The 24,975-nt window shown below is 40.6% G+C and overlaps 1 protein-coding gene across 3 annotated transcripts in view; it reads left to right on the top strand.

Annotated features, from left to right (window-relative positions):
- The first annotated feature begins 7,528 nt into the window (after positions 1-7,528).
- The window catches only part of AP5Z1 (adaptor related protein complex 5 subunit zeta 1), a 44,153-nt gene continuing 26,706 nt past the window's right edge, over positions 7,529-24,975 (top strand). For 2 of the 3 annotated variants that reach the window (XM_033914736.1, XM_033914735.1), the window contains exons 1-6: positions 7,529-7,687; positions 7,762-7,899; positions 13,791-13,977; positions 19,174-19,315; positions 20,105-20,217; positions 20,369-20,537. In XM_033914736.1, coding sequence (XP_033770627.1) covers positions 7,647-7,687; positions 7,762-7,899; positions 13,791-13,977; positions 19,174-19,315; positions 20,105-20,217; positions 20,369-20,537 — 790 coding nt within the window. In that variant the 5' untranslated portion in view covers positions 7,529-7,646. The remainder of the gene's footprint in view (positions 7,688-7,761; positions 7,900-13,790; positions 13,978-19,173; positions 19,316-20,104; positions 20,218-20,368; positions 20,538-24,975) is intronic. The other variant, XM_033914737.1, reaches the window with a different exon arrangement.

Below are 24,975 nucleotides of genomic sequence, written 5' to 3'. Positions count from 1 at the left end.
TTGAGGTATCCTTAGCCTGCCAAACAGATCTGGCTATTGACCTCGCAACATCTTCTTGTGACTTTATTTTTTTTTAATTGCTTTTTATATTGCCATCTTTCCATTTTCAACTTAGATATTAAATAACTGCTTCTTGGCCATCTATACGGAGGATGTGTGTGTGTAGAATTTTCACAAAATAGATTGTGGTTAGGGTTTTGGATTTTAAGTTTTAACCCAAAACAAAACTGATAACACCCTTGATGCAATAAAATTAAAATAGTTTGCTGATTAAATGCCTCCACTTCTTCCACTCTGAATGCCTTATCTGTTCTGATGACTCCTAAGAGATACAAACATACATGTTTGATTCTATTGGAAAAAGTGCCCAGCAATAATACATTTGGTGTGAAAATACCTTATAACTGATGCTTTTGTACCCTCAAAAACCTAAGAGGCTGGAAAATACACTCCTAAAACTAGAAGCCCACTTATTCTAGAGACCCTTTGCTCTGTGACATTGATATACCTTTTTTAATGTATGCTAGACGCTTGATATTGTCTGTCAGTTCATAAACTTGTATATGAACCTTGAGCTTATTCTATCTGGAAGTCAAAGTTCACCATGAGTGATACATTTCTGTGCTATTACAAATACTATTTTTAAAACTTTAGAAACTATAAAGTGCACTGCCATATACAGGGCTTGGTTTCTATTTTCAGGCCGTTCTTCTGTTTCACAGGTAGGCTGGGGATGTAGTATGCACAGCGCCTTGTGGGAGGGATTGCAAGGTTACAGAAGCAGCCTTTCTGCATGGCATATGGCCATAGACTGCAACTAAATTCCTTCAGACTTACCCCCAAAACTGCAAATGAGGCACTTTGAAAAATAATTTCAAAAGCCAGTCTGAGTCCAAACCTAATTGTTTAACAACAGTGTCTTCAGCTGACGCTTCTAGAAAATGTGTCAATTAAAGACTCAGACTGCTTCCCTTCTTTTAGCTTGTGGCACATAATATGCTTTAAAAATGCTAGGAAGTGAGGACTCCGGACTTTTACTGCTTCCATAAGAAACCTTTTAATCATCTGTATTTTCCATAGATTTCAGCATCTGATGAATAACCAGGTTGTCCTTCATCAATGCCTCCTGAATCTTTAGTTTTTTGTTGTTTGTTTTTTTAACTCCATCCAAAGAAAAATTTTGTCTTTGTCCAAGCTAAGTTCTATCTTCTTTAATTTGCCAAGTCACCAGATATCAAATTTGGGAGGACATTATCTAGAATCGGCCAGATGGTGATTTTTATAATTCTTGCCGCGATAGACAAATGGTTTCAAAATTAAACATAGAAAGAATGATTTAAAGCAATGAGATAATAAGGATGTAGAACTTACTATTCCTGTGTTCACTTCATCAGGCCACGTTCTTTCACTTTATTTTTGTAGTTCTTTGAGTTTTGAAGACCTGGATACTATAATTAAGCTGCAGTGATTCTTAGTATGATGGAGGATTTTATCTACTGGTTGTTGTTAGGTGCCATTGACTCATGTTCAAGTTTCAAGTTTATTAAAGCTTGATATACTGCTTAAAAAGTATCCTAAGCAGTTTACATAATACAAAGTTAAAAATAATTTAAAACAAGGTGGTCAGACATATACCATTAAAACTATGATACAAACAATGAGGAAGACTACAAACGATACAAAAGGTAGGCAGGGTTACATTGTTTCCTTAAAATAAAAAAATAATTGATAGGGGAGGGAAAAAAGACAAAAGGGTTACATTGTTTCCTTAAAATAAAATAAAAATAATTGATAGGGGAGGGAAAAAGAGTAAAGGGTTACATTGTTTCCCTAAAAAAAAAAAAATTGATAGGGGAGGGAAAAAAAAAAAAAGACAAAAGGGGGTATGTTTTGTAACTCAGATTAGGCTCTGGGTTTATACCCCAAAGACATCTTTGAAGAGAAAGGTTTTAAGGTTTGCTTCAAATTTAGTTATTTGTCTGATGGGAGTGAGTTCCACAATGTAGCGACCTGATGCTGCCCAGATGGGTGGTACATCGTTAGTCTGACAACTCCACTGAAACCTGTCCGCCTTGGGAGACCCTGCTGGTAACACAGTAAATGATGGCAGATAAAGACCCAAATGGTCCATCTAGTCTGCCCAACAGTGAACTACCAATAGTGCAGCTTTCAGCTCGGATGTATGGAAGCCCCAGTGGCACGACAAGCCTATGTACTAGTTATACGTTCTCAAATCACAAAGATCTGAATTATCTGTGAATTAAGCATTTTAGTAGTGACGTAATGTGTAAGCTACAAGTTGAGAGACTTTCTTTTATTTGGGTTAATTGGCCTGTTTATTGACCAGTTTTTAGTCTGTCCAAGGGGCTAGAAAGAAGCTGAATACTGTTGGAACAATAACATTTGAAAGAATAATTTTACTCTCAAAATTGTTTTGTCGTGGAAGAGAATTCATCTCTCATTTGAGGGAAATTCTTTTCTTTCTGTTGTTCACAGATTAATGAAGCATGCGGTATCCAAATATGCCAAAATTTGAAAAGAAAAGGTAACTAACTAATCATGCAATGGGAAGGAACTAGTAGTTTAAAATTTAAATATATCAATTTGGATTGATGCAATTATTGTGGCTTTTTCTGCGCTTGATGAAATTATCGCAAAGGATGGCAAATGTATTTTGCAATCAAATATACTTCTGGTAGCAACAGCTTAACTATGCAAAATAAATCCAGTATGTGTCTGGGATCTGTGCTGGTCAGTAGAGAAGATTCTAGTTTGTAATGGTCTGTGTTGCAGAAGGTTTAACTACAGTAGCAGATTAGGACTGAACTGGATAGAACTGTCCCTTTATATAGCATAACAATATGTTTGTATAAGGCAGCTACCTCTCAGTTCTGTACGGTTTACAGAGTAAAGATACTGGACATTCACAGTGAATTACAATCCATTGGTTAAAAAATTTGCCAAACAGTATGTTTTTAACAATTTTCTAAATGCCAGATAAATGTTGGCACTTTAATATAAAATTACCAAGATGTTTATCCCATATACCGGCCTGATAAGATAGAATTCTGCCAAAGAATTGTTTGTAAACACATTTTTTAATAGATTGAAAGTAAAATATCTGCGAACCCTGTGTATTGCGTTTTCTATTAACCAATTCAAAGTGGTCAAGAAAATAACTAGGTAAAAGACCATGTAAAGATTTAAAACATATACAACCAAACATAAACAATATTCTTGCCTAAATTGGCAGCCAGTGCAATGGTTGAATATATCCACATGGCTGGAAAAGGAGCATCCTTCTTGCCAGTTGCAGTCAGCACTTACAAGTCAGAGGGGAGAGGGAATCTTGGTATATTTTTGCTCCTGAATTAAAAAGCATAAAGGTCCAAATTCTGTAGCCAGTGCCTAAAATTAGGCACCTATTCTGGAGGCGGCCATCTAAATTGAATAACAAGCTCAATTAAGCTTTTTAATCAGCACCGATTGAAACATAGGCGCCTATCAAGAAAGCGCGATTATGTAACAAGGCGCCTCTAAAAATTTAGGCGGCCTTCAAAAAAATAGACGCTTTGCATGTTGGCCGTGGCTACGTGTTAGGCGCCTTCTTGCAGAATCACTGCTCTTAAGTGCTCGCGTGGGCGCCTAACCTTTAGTTGTGCCTAGAGCTGGCCTATTTAATGGATGCCTCCAGCGTGATTCACTAAACAGCACCCAGTTGTGCTTGAATCGCGCTGAATGGTGCCTATATCGGTTTCCCAACTTTTGGCCGCTTCTTATAGAATTTGCCCCAAAGTCTTTTTTTATATCGATATAAATATTATTTTCATGGTGTTTAATCAATAGTATTGAAAACATTCTCTTTGTCTGCAAAGAGATTTTTTAATAATTTAATTATTTATATACCACTTATATCCTAAGTGGTTTTACATTCAGGTACTTTGTCATATTCCCCTATCTGTCCTGGTGGGCTCAAACTCTATCTAGTGTACCTGGGACAATGAGGGGATTAAGTTGTTTGCCCAGGGTCATAAGGAGCAGCGAGGGATTTGAACCCACAGCCTCAGGGTTCAGGGATCTTAGATATATGGATCTTGGGATCTTCATGGATCTTAAATATATGACATTTCAACAGTCCTCTACGCCCACCCTGAATGTGCAAGCCATGTGATGCATGAAAAATTGTAAAGATGAATTAGATGTGGGTAAAGACAATTGTTCTTGAAATCCAGCATCTAATCTGAGACCAGTGTTTTCATTTGAGGATAACAGTAACACTTTGAGGATAACAGTATTTTTTTTTTTTAATGAGGAGCCATACTTTTTAAATAATCTGAAAACTGAATGTGATTTCTAATATATTAGGTTAATGTTTTAAGGCTGTAATAAAAAGTTTTTAAATTCTATTTTTTTCAACTATTTCCTGTTTATGCTGTATACTGAAAGTCAATGTATGTGATTAGGGGAGTTTTCTCCTCAGCCTTTTTGTTTCTAAAACCAGAAATAAAATTCTGTATGAAAAATGGGTAAACACTGCAGCTCTTTCTGTTTTCCTTACACTACTTTTTTCAGGGTAGGGGGAGCATAAGCTATGTGAGGATCCTTTTTTTTTTTTTTTTTTATTTCCCACAACTTTTACAATGGATTAAGTAGAGATGATTCTATCGCATGTAATTAGAGAGTTTGGATGAGACTAGCAGCATATTTCTCAGAGCAGAGCTGCAAGCTCGGGTCTACCTTTTTTTGTGCTGTTCTAAAAAAAAAAAAAAAAATCATTGGATCTGCCACCAAGTGGAAGAATAAAGCTTGATGATCAAACTAGTTCTCACAGTTTTCATGTTGCACATATAATCTGTTTAAAATATACATGGATCGGGGGTGAAAGAGTCTAGAATACAGCTGCTATAAGAGAGGGTGGTATAGAGAGAGGCATATAGAATAGGGGCTGTTTTGGAGTGGAATAAGCTGTTTGATGAATTTAGGGATGGAGTTGGGCTTGTGGGTTAGTAAAGCAGCGAAAGCCAGTACTGTTTCTTAATATATTTTTTAATTTATTTATTTGAAACAAATTATCAAGCATTTAAACATCTTTATTTATTCAATTTTCTATACCGTTCTCTGAGGGGAGCTCAGAACGGTTTACTTGCATTTATTCATTGGGGAAATCCTGAAAACCCGACTGAATTGCGGCCTTGGACAAAGGATGTTGACACCCCTGCTCTAGAGCCTTCTTTGAAATGGTTCTCTGCCCTCTAGTGGCAGTCTCTGAGTATTTCCACTAGAGCGGTGGTCCCCCAACCCTGTCCTGGAGGACCACCAGGCCAATCGGGTTTTCAGGCTTGCCCTAATGAATATGCATGGTGCAGATTTGCATGCCTGTCACTTCTATTATATGCAAATCTCTGATGCATATTCATTAGGGCTAGCCTGAAAACCCGATTAGCCTAGTAGTCCTCCAAGACAGAGTTGGGGACCACTGCACTAGAGGATTCAAGTTGGCATATAAAGCCTTTTTTTCCCTTTTATATGGCAGTTTAAACCCCTTAGCAGTGCCATTTTGAAGACCGTAGTCACTAATGCAGGAATAACTGTAGATTGCATCTGTCCCTGTTGTGCAACAGGATCCTTGGAGTGCGCTAATGGGGGGTTGCAATGCTGCTCCAGGCACAACTGGCCCTTTGGCTCTGGTCTCACTCACACACAGTCTTGGGCATCGGCTAGCTCCTCAGGTCAGGGACAAAAAGAAACGTTTGTCTCAAGCTGGGCATAGGCTAGAGCTGGATATGATCACTTACCTTCTCAAGGAATCGGCAGAAAGCAAGGTGCAATTAATAAGTGGAACTTTATTTGAAAATTGATTGTACAGTAGTGTTAATGCACAATTATTTATGGTTCACTTTTATCAGAATGCTGACACGGTTTTCAAAGCTCTTTGTGATAGTCAATTTAAGAACACTTTCATTATATTCCCCAATCTCTTCATGCAACTCCTTTTGTACACTTGGTGGGCTTCACTCTGTTCTGTCTTTCCTGCCAATCTGAAACACTCCATACAAGCTCTGCTGCAAGCAGGGTCTTTCACTCATCAGTTACCCCTTTGAGATAGGTCTCCAAACTATTTTTGCTCTATGTCATAGGAGCCAGCTCTATGGGTACTCAAGCACCCCAAATATTGAACAAACTCCTTGACTATGTCCAGCGAGAGGTAATTTCCTTAGGGTTTAACACCCCCGATAATTTTGAAAAGTTGACTTCTATGATCTAAAGACACGTTCGTGCAGTTGCTCCTGCTCTGCAGCAGAGGCATTCTTCAGAGGAGGGGGGAAGGTTCATATGTTGAAAATACAATAATTCTCAGTCTTTCAGATTTCCAGGTTATGCTCGTTTACCTGGTGTTCCTAAGATGTAATATAGGTACCATTGTTTCAGGGTTTGTTTCTTCTTGGGTGCTGGACCTTGGGCGTGTTAATAATGGCAACCTAAATATAGATGCCCATACATGCAGTGTCGGCGCTTTCAAGCTACAAATGGCCTGAAGGCTTTAAAGCAAGCTTTTTATTTTTTTAACTTGGTATTAACTGGTTTCTGATATTAAACAGTGCTGTTGGGGGGGGAGGGGAGAGGGGGTTGAAACACTGCACTGTTGGTGATAATATGTAGAATTAAATAAAATGAATAAAGGCAATCCCTTTTTTTAAGATAAAATATTAAACTCAAATTAACCGAATAAAAAGATGTGACATGCTACTTTGTCACCAACCTTAGCCTTGAGGAAGTGTAAGAAAATTATACAATAAATAAAAATTCAAAATGTCATCTGTCATGATAATTTTCAAAAAAATGGCCTTATACATAGATGGCCTTGTCAAACAAGCTAAGAGTAATGAGCAAAAATCAAGTAAAATGTCTAATTTTTACAAAGTAGGTTTTCAGAGGCACTTTAAACTGGCTTAAGCTTTCAAGATCAATACATTAATTTCAATTTCCTATACCTCTCCTGCACGTCTACTTTTTCTGGCCACATTTACACATAATTAGACATTTTTCATCCAATAACGAATTTCATTTACATATTTTTAATGTGAAAAGCCAGAAATTAGTAAGCCAGCAGGGTGTTCCAAGTTATTTTAGAGTGGGCTTTGATTTCCTGCTGGGTGGCTGTGGTTGGAAGCGCTGCCCCCACTGCAGTCATTGCACTGAAGAGAGGGAGTGTCTGCCTGCCCTTCTGCAATGGAAATACCTAGCAATCAGTAAGTTACCCTTTCTGATCGGAAGGGTCATCTTCGAAAACTAATCAAACAATGCACTAAATCCAATTTTTTTTTTAAAGGTAGTACCTTTATCCCTACTGTTTGTTTTAATTCTATCTATGCTCTTTTACTACAGTAACTCTATAAGTGTAATAGAATGAAGTGAACCTAGAGCTTCGTTTGCATTCTGCGGCTCGCGAGTTGCACTTAAGTCCCGCCCCCGGGCCCCGCCCCGCAGACCAGGCGCAGCCGCACTCCGGCCCTAAAGCGCCGCCAGCGTCCGCCACCACGCCAAGGCACGTGTGGCCGCCGCCCAATTTCTGACGTCAGCAGAAGGGGACGGAAGTAAACCGGTTGGAGGAAAGCAAGCCGCTTTGCCGGCGGCTTTCGGGCGAGATGTTTACAGCGGGGGCGGACAACTACCTTCGACAGGCCAGGTGTGCACGGGGAACGGGAAGGAGTTGCCCCCCCCCCGAGCCTGTCCCTGATCGTCTCTCTTTCTCTTCCCTAGGGAGATCCAGGACGAGGAGCTGCAGAAGTTCTGCGCCAGGATCGCCGGTTTCCTTCAGCAGCTGGAGCTGGGCAGCGAAACAGTCGATAACCTGCAAAGGCTTTACCTCGTCGCCTCCGCCACCAAGTACGGCAAGAAGTGAGTGAGCCCCGATCGGCTGCTTCCCTCCCCTCCCCCCGCCCCAGTCTGTCCGAGTCCAACTGGTTACCATATGGCACCTGAAAAAGGAGTAAAAATGCAAATAACCTACTGTGTACTAAAATTAGCAAGAAAAGCCTCATTCCCACTTTCTCCTTGAAAATAAAGCAAATAAGACAGAAATCAAAATATAGACAAAAACATGGAGAAAGCAGACTTCATACACGGACATGCAGTACCCTAAGCCAGTGATTCCCAACCCTGTCCTGGAGGAACACCAGGCCAATCGGGTTTTCAGGCTAGCCCTAATGAATATGCATGAGAGAGATTTGCATATGATGGAAGTGATAGGCATGCAAATTTGCTTCATGCATATTCATTAGGGCTAGCCTGAAAACCCAATTGGCCTGGTGTTCCTCCAGGACAGGGTTGGGAACCACTGCCCTAAGCTATCCGTATCATTGGTTCATAGTCATTCGTACGCCGACATTGCAGCGCCAACAATTCAGCGCAAGACACCAGCGTGCTGCCTAAAGAGTGACTTTTAAAGAGTTCTGATGTAGGGTGTGAGTGGGGAACCCCCCCCCCCCCAGTTTACTTCATACTCTTCACGCTGCCGTTGGGGGGGGGGGGATTGGAACCATCCATTATAGAGTAAACATAACTTTTTCCCAATTTTTTTAAGGAAAAAGTTAAGTTTTCTCTATAATGGGGGTTGCACCCCCCCCCCCCCACACACACACACACATCCCTCAACGGGAGCGCGAACAGTCTGAAGTAAAGTGGGGGGATTTCCTCCACACACACCTCCTGTCGGAGCTCTTTAAAAGTCACTTTTTAGGTGGCGCGCTGGTGTTTTACACCGAATTGTCGGCGCTGCAATGTTGGCACGCTGAAGTCTCGTGCGCTTTTGTCCCATCACCATATCATCACTGGTCTGAAAAACTCCATACATATATATCATCAATTTTTCATTCTTTCTTATCAGTATCAAAATCTTTTTTCTGTCCTTATGTAGAATGAGAGGTTAATTCTGCCAAAATGTTATAACAATGGCAACAGTTCTGAGCAAAAAGTAGTAACAAGTTCATTTAAAGAGGTCTAGTGAAATGTGATATAAACAGGCAGAGCAAACTTATCTTCAAGTAGCATTTCTCAGATGCTCTTTCATACAGTTCTTTAGACCTCTTTATATGAACTACTTCTTGCTCAGAACTGTTGCCATTGTTATAATATTTTGGCAGATTTAACCTCTCATTCTACATAAGGACAGAAAAAAGATTTTGATACTGATAAGAAAGAATGAAAAATTGATGATATATATGTATGGAGTTTTTTCAGACCACTGATGATATGGATAGCTTAGGGCAGTGGTTCCCAACCCTGTCCTGGAGGAACACCAGGCCAATTGGGTTTTCAGGCTAGCCCTAATGAATATGCATGAAGCAAATTTGCATGCCTATCACTTCCATCATATGCAAATCTCTCTCATGCATATTCATTAGGGCTAGCCTGAAAACCCGATTGGCCTGGTGTTCCTCCAGGACAGGGTTGGGAATCACTGGCTTAGGGTACTGTAGAGTCCTGGCTGTCCGTGTATGAGGTCTGTTTTCTCCATGTTTTTGTGTATATTTTGATTTCTGTCTTGTTTGCTTTATTTTCAATGAGAAAGTGTGAATGAGGTTTTTCTTGCTAAATTTAGTACACAGTACGTTATTTGTATTTTTAGTTGTTAGATACGACTGTACCCTGATGATATTGGTTTAGCACAACCTGAAAAAGGAGGACAGATTTGACACAGCTGGGTTTTACTTCCATTGAAAGCAGTGGAAGTAAATCCCTGATGTCTTAAATAATTTATATTCCGCTTATCCTACAATTCTATGCGGATTGCAAATTATTCAGGTACTCAAGCATTTTCCCTATCTGGCCCTGTGGGGCAATGTGGATTATGAGCTCCTTTTACTAAGCTGCGCTAGACGCTAACGCCTCCATAGAGCTGGCGTTAGTATTTTCGCATAGTTAGCACGCGCTAATAACACTACCGCAGCTTAGTAAAAGGAGCCCTAAGTGTCACAAGGAGCAGTGTGGGCCCTAAACTGAAATGCATTTGACTAGGTTTCTCTTTATTTATTTATTTATTTTCAGAATAGATAGTCGAAGGGGTGGATTTAATTCATAAAAAGATGTATCATAATTTGTCTAGGGAGGAACAAAAAGTATTAGACCTCCTAAGAACTGATCCATCCATAACTATACAGCAAGCGAACAAAGGGGGGGGGGGTGCCGTAGTGGTGAAGAACACTTCGTTTACCGCCAGTTTTCTGATTCTCAGTTTTATTTTAAAGTGGCAACAGCTCCAACGGACATAATAGCTAAGGAGATTTTACATCTATTATCTGGCTTAAGACATAGGTAAAGTAAGCCTCAGGCCCAAAAGTTTAGGGGGGCTGTGTCAGATGTACTGAGGATTTGGGAGCATTAGATTCCCAACTGTCTGGATTTTTTTATTTTTTTTTGATTCACAAATTTTGTAAAATACCAGGCTTAAAGTCAGCAGGATGGCTAAAGAATCTTGATATTTTTCACAATTTAGCCTTGTATAGCTTTCCAGTGCTTCCCCCCCCCCCACTCCAGTGCACAGAAGGTGGTAGGATCCTGACAATGGGGGAGGCTTCTAGTTATAGGAAGAAGGGGGCAAAGCCGTGTATGGAATTTTGGAGAAAGCTGTAGAACTAGTGAGTATTCTGGGGAAATGGGATTGTTGAAAGTGTGAAAGGTCTGCTGCAGCGTGTAGGAAAGAACTTTGCATGATGGGGTGGAGATGCATGCACTTGTATATATTTTTGTGTCATATAAACAGAGCTGCAAATGTACCTCTGTGCATACTAAATAAAGAGACATTTTCAGCCCGGGAAATTTACCTAGCTAGCTATTAAGTTTCCTGGACAAATTCATTTGAACTATCCTAATACTGCCTTCTCTCTGTCTACATCTTTTCTGAACACCAAAGAAAGTTATGTTTTGTTTTATTTTTGCTGCTTTCATTTGTCTCTTGGCACCTTTAGTTTGTACCAGAGGCAATGGAGGGTGAAAATGACTTGCACAACTTCTTTGGTTCTTGACTCGCTACTGCCGATTTGCTAAGTTTCCCAGTTTTAGGAGGCAGACATTTTTGCCCAGTCTGGTTGTTGAACTTGCATCCCGATCCAATGTGTGCTATTTGTAACCCCTAATCTAGGACTAGCTTCTGGAACTGGTTAACTTGGCAGTTTTCCGGCTCTAACCATTAAGCCTCTTCATTTCAGGCACATACTTGCCTGGTCCTCTTACTCACCCACAAAGTATTATTGCTACCATATCCGCTTTCTCTGCTATTCTGGAAAAATAAATGTTGGGAGGAGGGGGTAAGGATGAGAAAGAAGTAAATCAGGGAGACGGGGAAATTCTGGTAGATGGCCCACATATATATGTTTGCCTAGAGTCCACTATAGTGTTAATCGGCTCTGCCAACATCCCATACGTGCTCAGTTCTTGTATGTGAACTGAGTCAGATGGAATGCATTGCCAGAGGAGGTCATAAGAGTGGTTAGTATAGCTTGTTTAAAAAAAAAAGGTTTGCACAAGTTCTGGAGGAAATGTCCATAAACTGCTCTTGAGACAAACATGAGGGAAGCCACAGCTTGTCCTGGATCGGTAGAATGGAATGCTACTATTATTTGTTTTTTTGCCAGCTAGAAAATTCCACCTAGAGAATGACACGGGGAAAAAAATCTGTCCCCGTCACCGCCCCCGGCCCACCATCTTCTGCACCGCCCCGTCACCGCCGTTCCCTTCACCGCCCCGTCACCGCCATCCCTTTCACCGCCCCGTCACTGCCACTGCCATCCCATTCACCGCCCCGTACCCGCTGCATCCATATAAGCCTTAGTACTGTAATATTTAGCTTATTCCTTTCTTATAAATCAAAGTTCCTGCTGCTGAACTAAAGAAAGAGATGTTCAGCTGGCATGGCTTTGTTTATAAATTTTTATCAACACAACTAATATACTACTTTATCCTAAAGCAAAAAAATAAATAAATAAATAGAATTTTTTTTTTCTACCTTTGTTGTCTGGTTTCTGCTTTCCACATCTTCTCATTCAATTCCTTCCATCCACTGTGTGTCTTCTCTCTGCGTCTTCCATTTGCTGTTACTGTGCCACTCCCTTCACCCCCCCCCCCAATTGGTCTAGCACCCATCTTCTTCCCTCCGCTCCCCCATAGTCTGGCATCTGTCTTCTTCCCACTCTGTCTTCCACATTTCCCTTCAGGGTCTGTTCCTCTCCACCCTCCTTCAGTGTCTGTCCTATTCCTTTCCACCACCACCCTTCCCTCCCTCCTTTACCATCTGCTCCTTTCTACCACCCTTCAGCTCCTCTCGCGTGGCCTATCTATCTACCTTCCTCCCTCTTATTTTCATGGCACGTTACAATGTAATTTGTGCAAGCCACTGGAGCCTGCGAGCTCGGTCCCTGTCCCATCCCCACAAACCATCTCGCTTCTGTGCTCCTATTTTCCCCATTTCTAATATCTCCCCTATGTATCTGCCATTGCCCCCCCCTGTGTCCATATACCATCCCCATGGCATGTCCCCTTTATGTCTCTGTCCCTATGCCCCATGCACATAATTTCCCCTCTTTCTGTTACCTTCCTGTGTCCAGATTTCCCCTATCTTCCTCTTCCATACCAGTGTGTCTCTTCTTTTCAACCCCATCTAGCTTTTTTCCCTCTTTCTTCCCCCCCCCCCCTGCTTCTAGCATCTGGCTCACCTGCCTGTTCTTCCCTTTCTTTCCTGCTGTGGGTTTTTCTTTCCATCTTCATCCCCTTGGCCCAGAATCCTTTTCCCTTTCACTCCCTCCTTCCAGTTTGAGCAGGGAACACGGGCGATCGCACGGTCCCCGCAGCCCCCACCCGCCTGCCCAATCGATCCTAGTGTTTAGCCAGCTCTCTCCCTTCTCCTCACCTTAGTTTGCAGGCTTTCTTTTTCGGCGACCTGCATGCTTTCCCAAAGAGCCGCGCACGCGCGGCTGCTCAGTGTTCAATCTTTTGCTCTGCTGCAACTTCCTGTTTCCGGTTGCGTCGGAGCAGAAGATCGAAACTGAGCAGCAGCGGGTGCGCTGCTCTTTGATAGCGTGCGGGTCGTCGAAAAAGAAAACCTACAAACTAAGGTGAGGAGAAGGGAGAGAGCTGGCTAATCACTAGGATCGATTGGGCAGGCGGGTGTGGGCTGCGGGGACCGCGCGATCCTTCATGCCTCACTGCGGGGACAAGACAATTCACTGCTCCACGGGGCGGTGAATGGCCTTGTCCCCGTCGTCACAGCGACTGCTAGTTTTCGTTCCCCATTTCGGCGGGTTACCCGCGGCTAAACTGCCACCGTGTCATTCTCTAATTCCACCACCCCACGGACCATCTTTTTTTCATATTCTGACATGCAGTTTGTGCAATAATCAAAACCCTAATCTCCACTGGTATAACATTATTTTATCTGATAGGGTTTAGATTTTTTTTTATTTATTCCAGTTAAGCATCCATAATTCCCCCATTTCTTTCCCAGTGTAACACATTCCACATTGAGGAAATCTTTTCCTTTGTAAGATGGAATTTGTAACTTGCTTCCAATACTGCACGCAAGCTTGTATTTGTTGTTTCTGTCATATTTAAACTTAGTGTAACAAAACAGTCTCTTCACTCCTCTGAAGACTTCTCAAAAGCTAGTCCAGTAAAAAAGATATCCCCATGTTTGAGTTTTCTTTGTTTAATGCTATTTATTTAAAAAAAACAAAACCAAATGGTTAGATACCAGCACTTGTGTTTTTCTGCTGTGTTGATGGTTCTTTCCCTTGTAGATTGGAAAGGATGTTTCTGGAGCTTTTGCAGAGGGTTTTGTGTGCGCCAAAGGTCTCGCTGCAAGTTCAAGTACTGTGCACAGCCATCTTGAGAGAAGTGTCTCCTTATGACCCTTTCACCTTATCATGTGACCAGATTTATGACACAAAACTACTGAGCTTGGTGTTTTCAATCTTATTGGCACAGGTAAGAATTGAACCCCACATTTATTAATTGCTACGTTCATTTGTAGTACTGTCAACAAAGTACAACTTAAAGTAAGATTTTAATAGCATAATAAAAACTTCCTAACATTTTGGGTAGACATCTGGGGTGCTGAAAAGTTCTCAACCCAACCAACTTTCTAAATTCTGAGCGCTATTTTGCCACTGTAGCTGAAAAGTGTGTTATTTTATTTTGCAAAGTGCCAAGTTGCAGAATCGTATTGCTATGTTTTGACATTGTCTCAGATCATTGGTTGAACCATGTCGACGAAAAGTGTGGAATTTTATATGATACAATTCTATTTGGTACTACAATGAGAGCCCATAGTCAAATCTCATCAAATAACAACAAACTTTTATTTATAATGACTGGAATAGCAATACAGCAAATTACACGTAATTGGAAAAATTGGGACAGATTGAACTATAATTTCTGGTGGAACTCAGTTTGCCATATATATAAGATGGAACATGCATTTGCAACACAAAAAGGATATATGAATAAGTTCAAGAAAATTTGGGGACCATTAACAGAATATTGCAATATTTGAATTTCATTTTCCCATGATAAGAAAATAGTATAAAGAAGGAGGGGGAGAGGGGTTAAGGGGAGGGAATTATTCTCTTTATCATATATTATAAATAAAATATTATAATAGATGATATTCTTACATGAAAATAACTTAATAAAGGGAGGGGGAAAAGGTTCATATTTAAATAATAATTGATAAAATCATTACAATATATATATTGTATAACTTTATAAGAAAAATAATTACAATTATATGATATATAAAACCATAAGAAAAATAAGACAAGAAATGTTATATATAAAATATATTATAAAAATATCAAGTGTATTGTTAAGATAATTGTATGAAAATTTATGACACTTGTTGTTAAATGGAAAAAAAAAATTCAATAAAAAAAACTTAAAAAAAAAAAAATAAAAAGAAAAGTGTGGAATTTTCAAGTGGGACTCCTGCAGAAGAAAACTCCTAAGGAAATCCATGAATCACAAATGCCCATCATACTCCACAGTGAAGAAGCGGTGTGCACGCTTTCAGCATGGAGATTTTGATTCGGAAGATGCAGTAAAGTCTGGGGGGGGGGCCTCCAATGGTGTCAAGTCCTTAAATTGTTAACCATGTCCATGATCTGATTTTGGCAGATTATTGGCTAAAACAATTGTTGAGATACTACTGATAATCGATGAGCAGCTGGGCATGCAGAAGATCTCAGCCAAGCGGGTGCTCAAATGTTTAAATGCTACCGAGAAACGACATCTAGTGAACACTTCCAAGTTTATTTTGCAGCATTTTCAGTGATCTTGTGCCAACTTTTTGGAATGACTAGTTACTGTTGATGAAACATGGTAACACCACTATGATCCTGCTGAACCAGAATGTACGCAGGTAGGGCTATTCTCAGTTAGGGCGCTGGTCTTTGACCAGAGGGCCGCCGTGTGAGCGGACTGGGCACGATGGACGTATGGTCTGACCCAGCAGCGGCAATTCTTATGTTCTTAACAGTGGTCCATGCAATGGCGGCACTCAGGTTTTTCAAGGCCTAGGGAATTTAAGACTCAAAAGTCAGCAGGAGAAGTTATGGCCACAGTGTTTTGGGATCAGAAAGGGGTTGTAATGACTGACTATTTCCCAAGGGACCAAAGAGTTAATGCAGAATACTACTATAACTTGCTATGCTGATTAAAAGAGGCTTTGAAAGAAAAAAGGAGAGGGAAGCTGCGGAAAGGAGTTCTTTTTGCAAGACAATGCAACTGCTCACAAGGCTGGCAAACAGTGGATGTTTTGACGCAGTTGGGATTTCCGTAGCATAGACCATCCACCCTACTCACCAGATCTTGCTCCATCTGACTGTTTTCTGTTTCCAAACCTTAAAAAGAATTTGAAAGGGTGACGATTTTTGAGTGATTCGGAGGTGTGCCAAGTGTGTTGAACTTAGAAGTTGAATATGTGGAATAATTTGTAAGTTTTCTTGGCTTGGTTAGGCTGAGTAATTATCTAAAATCTCAGCTTTATTCTTTTTCTTTAAAATGTTTTTCTTTTTCTTTCATACATACATAAAGTACTTCAACATTGTAATCATTTGTGCGTGAGTGACAACCTTCAGTGGTTATACAAAGATCTTCTAAACGTTCATTTATAGTCTTTCTTTGAATTGAATTTTGTTTATAACCACTGAGTAAAAGTGACCTGGTGCAAAAAGTGCTAGAGTGCTGTGCTTTAAACTCCTTCGGGTTACCTTTACCCCCCAACTCGAGTTTTGAGAATTTTTTCGTCAGGAGGGGTACTAGGAGCATAAAAGCAATATAAAACATGAATTACTAAATGCTATTACAACTCACGAACTCTATTCTAATACACCATAAATTTAAACATTTGTTATATATAATTAAATATTTCATATATTCTTTCATACCTATTAATCGGCTCTCTCTCATGGGGAGGACAAGCAATACCAGCACGTCTCTCTACCTGACCCCACTTTTATACATCGTATCCAATTACCTATTACCCTAACCAGAATATCTCCCTCTAAACCGGAAGTGAATCATTTACAAAGCGATCCATTCTACTTCCATATTTAAACCTGTGGCTGTAGATGTTCTCCAGTTAAATATGAAGCGTTGTTCCTTATAATGCAATATTTTACTTATATTACCCTGATAATCTCCAAGGTGTAATAAAACTGTGTACCGCAAAGAATCTACTGCGTGACATTCCTGTAACCAATGGGCTACAAGTGGAGCAGTCACCCGGGCACATCAGATATTGCTTAGATGCTCCGTTATACGGGTCTTTATCATCCGGCTCGTCTGGCCAATATACAGTTTGTTACATGGACACTTGATACAATATATCACCCCTGATGACTCGCAGTTAGTACCTGATGACAGCTTAAATTGTTTTCCGTTAGAATGCGGAATTTCTATCTGATCTTGCTCCATTATATATTTACAATTGCAACAATGACCACATTTACAATGTGGTGATAACTGTCTGTGCTCATGGTTATGTTTATATTTACGGTATTTAAGCTGTTCACCTAGGTTGCTAGATCTACTGAACGCAAACTTTGGGTTATCTCTTAACCCCCTATGGACTTGTAACACTGACCAATGTTTTAAAATAATGTTTTTTATCTGATTACTTCTTGAACTATAGGGTAATACGCAAGCTATTTGTGATTCTTGATTTTGTGGCCCCGGTAGAAGGAGCCAGGGCCGATGGCAACTCCTGGCTCGTTTCCAAGCCTTTTTGACAATTTTCTTCGGGTAGCCCCTATCACAAAATTTATGGTACATAATATTAGCTTGATTAGTGAAATCTTCCTCCTGAGAACAAATACGTCTTATTCTTAAAAACTGCCCCGTTGGTATGCTATTCCTCAATATGCGCGGGTGAAAACTCTGATATTGAAGTAACGTATTTCTATCGGTGGTCTTTGTGTGGAGACTGGTGACGAGGCGATTCTGATGTTTAATCAATGTAATATCCAAAAATGAGATTGATTTCCTACTGTTTATACATGGCCAGATTTGAAAGTACATTTGTGTATAGGTCCAAATATTATAAATACATCAAATTGTGGAAACGCTTTATCGATAATGTTCTTTTTGTGTGGACTGGTGACGAGGCACAGTTACATTTATTTTTTTCAGAAATTAATTTATGTGATCCAAATATTAAATTTACATATGTGTTCAGTAGAGAATCAATCTCATTTTTGGATATTACATTGATTAAACATCAGAATCGCCTCGTCACCAGTCTCCACACAAAGACCACCGATAGAAATACGTTACTTCAATATCAGAGTTTTCACCCGCGCATATTGAGCAATAGCATACCAACGGGGCAGTTTTTAAGAATAAGACGTATTTGTTCTCAGGAGGAAGATTTCACTAATCAAGCTAATATTATGTACCATAAATTTTGTGATAGGGGCTACCCGAAGAAAATTGTCAAAAAGGCTTGGAAACGAGCCAGGAGTTGCCATCGGCCCTGGCTCCTTCTACCGGGGCCTTAAATTAAGTGGGGATGGGCGGACCCGCTATGCCTAAGGTCTGATTGGTCCAGGCTTCTAGAGCCTGGGCCAATCAGGCCTTAGGCTTCAGCGGGATGGGCCGGGAAGGGGCGGGCCCGCCTCATTTCGACGAGGCGTGCCTGCTTGCTCGACGTGCAAGACCCATCTGTAAGAACAGGTTTGGTGGAGTGGGGGTTGTTAGCGCCGGGGGGGGGGGGGTGCGTCTTCGGGCAGGAGGGATTGGGCACCCTCCTGCCAGCGACCGATATTGTCGGGGGGGGGGGATCGGTAATGTCGGGGGGGGGGGCGGTCGGTAGTGTCGGGGGGGGGGGGGTCGGTAGTGTCGGGGAGGGGGGTGCGTCTTCGGGCAGGAGGGTTTGGGCACCCTCCTGCCAGTGATCAGTCAGGGGCCACGGCCCGCTATACTTATAGCGGCAGAGAGATCCCTTGCCGCGATAAGTATAGCGGCCGCGTCTACTTACAATGTAGACCAGCATTTTGCTGGCCTACATTTTTAAGCTTCTCATCTACTAGGGAGACGCGTAGGGCCGCCTAGGTTCAGCCTAAGGCCCGCCTAAGGCCCTTAGACGAGCTTAGGCATCTTGCGGGTCTCCCTAGGCTCCCGGAGGCGCCTTCAGGCCTGCCTGGGGAGCATTTTTTAAAAAAAAACGTGCATCCCGATTGGCTGATTAGACAGCTGTAGGACGTCTACAGCTGCCTAAAATCGGGACGCACTTTTAGAGAATCAGGGCCTCTGTGTTCATCCCACGCTTTTTTGAGCTCCGTCACCGTTTTCCTCTCCACCACCTCTCTCGGGAGCGCATTCCAGTTGAGTTAGATACAAGTAGATTGGTGCGACTATGTTATGTAAAGTTTGGGGAGGGAGCTCTTGTGGTTTCTGGAAGGGTGAAATGCTGTGTAGGTTGCCTTGGAAGAGCAAACGTGTTAAGCATCGATGGAGTTTATGTTCTCAAAAAGGCAGTTCTTTAGTTTCTTTCGAAATCAGGGATAGCAAAGAAGGTAGAGAATTTACACTACTAACCCATTTAACAATTCTTATTTCTATTGCACTGAAAATGTGCATAGGATTATTCAAGCTGTGTGAATCTATACTTTGTTTTGTACCCAGGGCTGTAATAATAAAGCACTCGCTATTGGAAATCGTATTGTAAAAATGATGGAAAGTAGACTTCCCAAGGGCCAGAGTTTACGACACCTCCTCCCAGTCCTTTCTAAACTCACCAGTGTTTTCCCAGCGAGCCTGAGTGACGGTAAGTGCAAGAGGGGAGGTGAATGGAACAGCATCTGAGAGGTCTGTCCTGGAGGACCTTTCTTGTGAGTTTTGCTAGTCATCACCAATATAAAGAGTAAACTTGTACAAAGTTAACCAGATAAAGGACCTCTTACACCTGGGACATTACTCAAATTTCTTTCATGTCCTTCCTGGGGTGGTGTATTCATCATTGGTCCTATTCACATTATTCCTATTAGGCTGAATTTTTTGATTATGATGTGAAAATTAAAAAGAATGGAAGAAGCACTTAACTTTAGCCCGATGGCTACTCGACCGTTTTACGCCTCGGTTTCGTCAGGGGCCATACTACCTCTTCAGTGTATCAAATCCACATCTCTTTATTAAAGTTCTTCTTGGAGCTGCACATGATCGATATAATTCAGCCAAACTTTTGCCTGCGAGCTTAATTATATCGATTGTGTGCGGCTCCAAGAAGAAAAAAATTCAGCCTAATAGGAATAATTAGAAAATGTGAATATGACCAATGATGAATACACCACCTCAGAAAGGACATGAAAGAAATTTGAGTCATGTCCCTGATGTATGAGGCCCTTCATCAGGTTAACTTTGTACAAGTTTACTCTACGTTGTTGGTATTTATTGTTTGTTTTTTAGATTCTCAGTTTTTGGGGTTTTGCTAGTCATCACCATATGGTCCCAGCATGTGGATTTGTTGGTTAGATAGTGGGAGTTATGGTCTGCAGATGATGATAAGAGATTGGAAAGGAGGGGACATTCCTTTAAATTTCTTTGCTTTCCCTTTTAGATCAGACCAATCTAATTAATAAAAAGCTGGTAGACTGGCTGAGGTATGCGAGCATACATCAAGGGATTGGCCAGCCATCTGGGGGCTTTTTCTCCAGTCCCAGAACCAAGCTGGTAGGTGGCGATATATGTATTCATTATATGAAAACTCCTAATGAGAACCAGGAGTGAATAGCTGTGATGCTGCAGTTCTTGCTATGTGTTTGAATTTCTAAAGTAGCGCGGCAGGAGGTCACTGCTGTCATTTGCTTCTATTCCCCCACAGCCTGGGCCCATCACTGAGGTGGATGGAGCAGTTGCCACCGACTTCTTCACAGTGCTCTCCATAGGCCACCACTACACAGAGGATCAATGGCTGAACCTACAGGCCTTTTCCATGCTGCGGAAGTGGCTTCTGTGCTGTGGGACTGACAGCACCAGCTCGACAAGCTCTGGTATGGTAGGAACCTCTTCTGTTAACAGCCGGGAGCCCCCCCAAACATTCATCTGATTGGTTACAGTTCATTTGAATTATGCCGTTAACTGTTTTCCTGTCCATCTTTCTTTTCTGCTGGTCACCTGAGTAGGACAACCTTGTAGTTCATGTATATTTACTGCAGAGTCTCTCAAACTTTTTCGAGTTTATTTAAAATTTGATATCCTGCTTATCAAATATCATTTTTTTTTTTTTTGTAAATCTTTATTCCTTTTCATTTCTTACATCAAGTGAAATTACATATTAAAATACAATTTTTTCATAACACTTGAATTACATTCAAATATTCTTATATCATAAGTAAATAACCCTTTTTTTGTCAATATTCTTACAACCAAATAAAGTAAATTGAATTACCCTCCCTAACCCCCTATATATTCTATCCATGTGCTAAGATATCTGATCATTAGAGTAACTAGCCAATGGTCCCCGTATTATCAAATATCTAACCGGTGTATGTAGTTAAAAAAAAAAATCCAGTCATTACTGCTGAGTCATCTTGTCTATTGTAACATCATTTATCTGTCAAGCACTAAGAAAAATATGACCAGGTTAAAACTGATTCGGAATACCGTAGTTAGACTGATTTATGGCTTGAAGAAATAGTATCATTTGACACCTTTTTATCGCGAGTTGCATTGGCTTCCCGTGGAGGCCCGTGTCATCTTTAAGCTGGAATGCCTATACTATAAAGTTGCTTTTGGCTTAGCTCCCTCTTATCTAGTCGATAGATTTTATATAGTGCCCCGCAAGAACAGAAGAAAGTCACATCCTCATTTTGTTTTCCCATCAGTTAAGGGATACAAAAGTAAGCTTTATCTTGAACATACCTTAGCATATCAAGCAACTCATTATGATAAAGATTTTCGATACCAATTGCTTACAGCTTGTTCTTATGAATAGTTTAGAAAACAACGGAAAGGGCAAGTTGGATGCACACCTTCTTGCGAATCACATTGAGGGATACGGATAAACAAGGTATTCATCAGGGAACACCTAGCTTAGCCTCCACGTGCGCGGGTCGCCGGTCTAGATGGACCTAAGGTCTGATCCGGTGAAGGCATTTCTTATGTTCTTTCCTTTTATCAAAATTCCTGAACTAATCGCTTCATTGTATTAATTTGATAAACTTTTGTAAACCGCATTGAACCAATGAATATGCGGTCTAGAAATCTGGTGTTATGTTATGCTAGGGGTACACAATATACATGTAGACACCAATCACCAATACATACTTAAGAGATAAGAGGGAAGGAGAGGGTGAAATACATTAATCGATAGAAAAGTAATACGTCAAATGGAGGGTTAATGAAATCTAAGAGGAAATATGTAGGTGTGGTTAAAGATCAAAGGCATCCTTGAACAAGAAAATTTTAGATTGGATTTGAACTTATTTAAAGAGGGTTCTTCAAGAAGGAACGTGGGCATTGTGTTCCACAGTGATGGAGCAGTCACAGAGAAGACTGATTTCCTTGTCATATCATATAAATTATGACGCGATGACGGGACTGCTAGTAGGTTTTGATTACTTGAACGTAATGATCTAATAGGACTGTAAGGAGTGATTAATCTGTCGATAAATCTGGGGATTGTGTCATTCTTGATTTGAAAGTTAGAAGTAGTAGTTTGTAAATTAGTCGATATGAGAGAGGTAGCCAATGAGCGCTAACTGGGAGGGGGGGGGGTTTGGTGGCAAATATTTTGGCTTTGAATAGAAGTTTAATGGCGTTATTTTGAATGATTTGTAATCTAAGTTCTTTTTGGCTTATTCCTTGATATAAGGCATTACAATAGTATTAGCTCTGGCACTAAATGGAGCAAATGTCTTTCGCGGCACATTATAATTCAAATTATAAAATTGCAGACCAACAAAGAATTAAATTTGAGTTATTTATTTAAAGTTCTTTAAACTATGTATGGGTAATTGTAACAACGGTGAAACTAAAGTAGCATAGTAAATAACGGCAGACAAAGACCTGTACGGTCCATCCAGTCAGTCTAGAAGAGGTATGCAGGCAGATTGATAGGCTTAAATATGATAAATCCCCAGGACCGGATGGCATCCATCCGAGGGTAATCAAGGAACTGAAAGGGGCTATAGCTCAACTAATAGCCAATCTGTTGATCAAATCAGGAAGGATTCCGGAAGACTGGCAAATGTTACACCGATCTTCAAGAAAGATTTGAGGGGAGATCCAAGAAACTACAGACAGGTGAGTCTGACCTTGGTACCGGGAAAGATGGTAGAGGCGCTGATAAAGGACCGCATCATTGATCACCTTGACGGACACAATCTGATGAGGACCAGCCAGCATGGCTTCAGCAAAGGAAGATCTTGCTTGATGAATTTGCTGTACTTCTTCGAGGGAGTAAACAGGCAGATAGACTAGGGTGACCCGCTCGACATCGTATATCTGGATTTTCAGAAGGCGTTTGGCAAGGTTCCGCATGAACGCTACTTTGAAAAATTGTGAGCCATGGAATCGAGGATGAAATACTCACATAGATTAAAATCTGGCTGGCGGATAGGAAACAGAGAGCAGGGGTAAATGGACAATACTCGGACTTGAAAATTGTCACGAGTGGAGTGGCACAGGGTTCGGTGCTTGGACCCGCGCTCTTCAACATATTTATAAACGACCTGGAAATTGATACGACGAATGAGGTGATTAAATTTGCAGACAATACAAAGTTATTCAGAGTAGTGAAGATGCAGGAGGATTGCAAAGACCTGCAACATGACATAAACACGCTTGAGAAATGGGCTGTGACATGGCAAATGAGGTTTAAGGTGATGCATGTCAGTAACAAAAATCTTATACACGAATACAGGATGTCCGGTGCAGTACTTGGAGAGATCTCCCAGGAAAGAGACTTGGGAGTACTGGTTGACAAGTCAATGAAGCTGTCCGCGCAATGCGTGGTGGCAGCGAAAAGGGCGAACAGAATGCTAGGAATAATTAAGAAGGGGATCACGAACAGATCAGAGAAGGTTAACATGCCGCTGTACCGAGCCATGTTACACCCTCACCTGGAATACTGCGTCCAGCACTGGTCACCGTACATGAAGAAGGACACAGTACTACTCGAAAGGGTCCAGAGAAGAGCGACTAAAATCGTTAAGAGGCTGGAGGAATTGCCGTACAGTGAGAGATTAGAGAAACTGGGCCTCTTCTCTTTTGAAAAGAGGAGACTGAGAGGGGACATGATCGAAACATTCAAGGTACTGAAGGGGATAGACTTAGTAGATAAGGACAGGTTGTTCACCCTCTCCAAGGTAGGGAGAACGAGAGGGCACTCTCTAAAGTTAAACTACTGCATAAAAAATTACAATAAAACTAAAATTACTTGCCGTTTAGTTTTCAAGGACCAGTCAGGTAAAAGAATGATGCTCGTCTGGGCGGTTGTATCCTTACGCACACAGACGCTCATAACATTGACAGACTCTTGCGTAAGTGATGCGCATGTCATCTATTCTAGTGGGTAGCAAGTCAAATGCGTGCAAGACAAATATGCGCAGACATTTTGGGCGCAGACAATTGCGCGCAACACAATTGCATGCAGGACAAATGATCGCAAGACATTCCCGCCCACGATAAATGAGCGCGAGACAATCGTGCTTGCGTGTTCCATACCTGCACACAACTGTCTTGCGCTCAATTGTCCTGCGCGCAGTTGTCTATGAACCATTCTAGTGTATACTTATGAAGGGAATTTTTTTTTTAATTTTTATAAATTCTTTATTCCTTTTTAATTCTTACAACTGCAACGCACTTCTTCTTAACATTACTCAGAAAGAAAAAAGGAGACTTCAGTTAATACAAAATACGGCAATCAAATTAATATGACCACGAGGAAATATGACCACGTCTCACCATGGTTGATAGACGCCCATTGGCTTCCAATCGGTCATAGGATTATATTTAAGGTTTATAAATCTTTATTCATTTTCTTATGTTACAACAAGTGTTTTTAAATAAATTCATTATAAACTTGAACAAACACACTTGATTAACTCACATATTAATATCAAATTTAACATTTCTTTAGAAAATCAATATATTATAAAGTTATAATATTTTATAAGAAATTTAAATTTATCCAATTATTATTGAATATAATAATCTCCCATCCCTCCCTCCCTCCCTATCAATACAGAATGAGAAATCTTTATTCATTTTCATATGTTACATCAAAAGAAAATATAAAATTCATATTAATATTTCAGAAAACTAAATTTATATAATTCTTAGTTAATATAATAATAACCCATCCCCTCCCCCCTCCCTTCTATTCAGTAATATATGAATTAAATTTTTTAATTTATTCTTTCCATATATCATATTATATATCAAGTATTAATATATTATATAGTATTTAGAAATATGATCTCATCC

This window comes from Geotrypetes seraphini, chromosome 11 (genome assembly GCF_902459505.1).
Source record: "Geotrypetes seraphini chromosome 11, aGeoSer1.1, whole genome shotgun sequence".
NCBI classification, from domain to species: Eukaryota; Metazoa; Chordata; class Amphibia; order Gymnophiona; family Dermophiidae; genus Geotrypetes; species Geotrypetes seraphini.
This window is presented reverse-complemented; position numbering and strand designations above follow the sequence as displayed.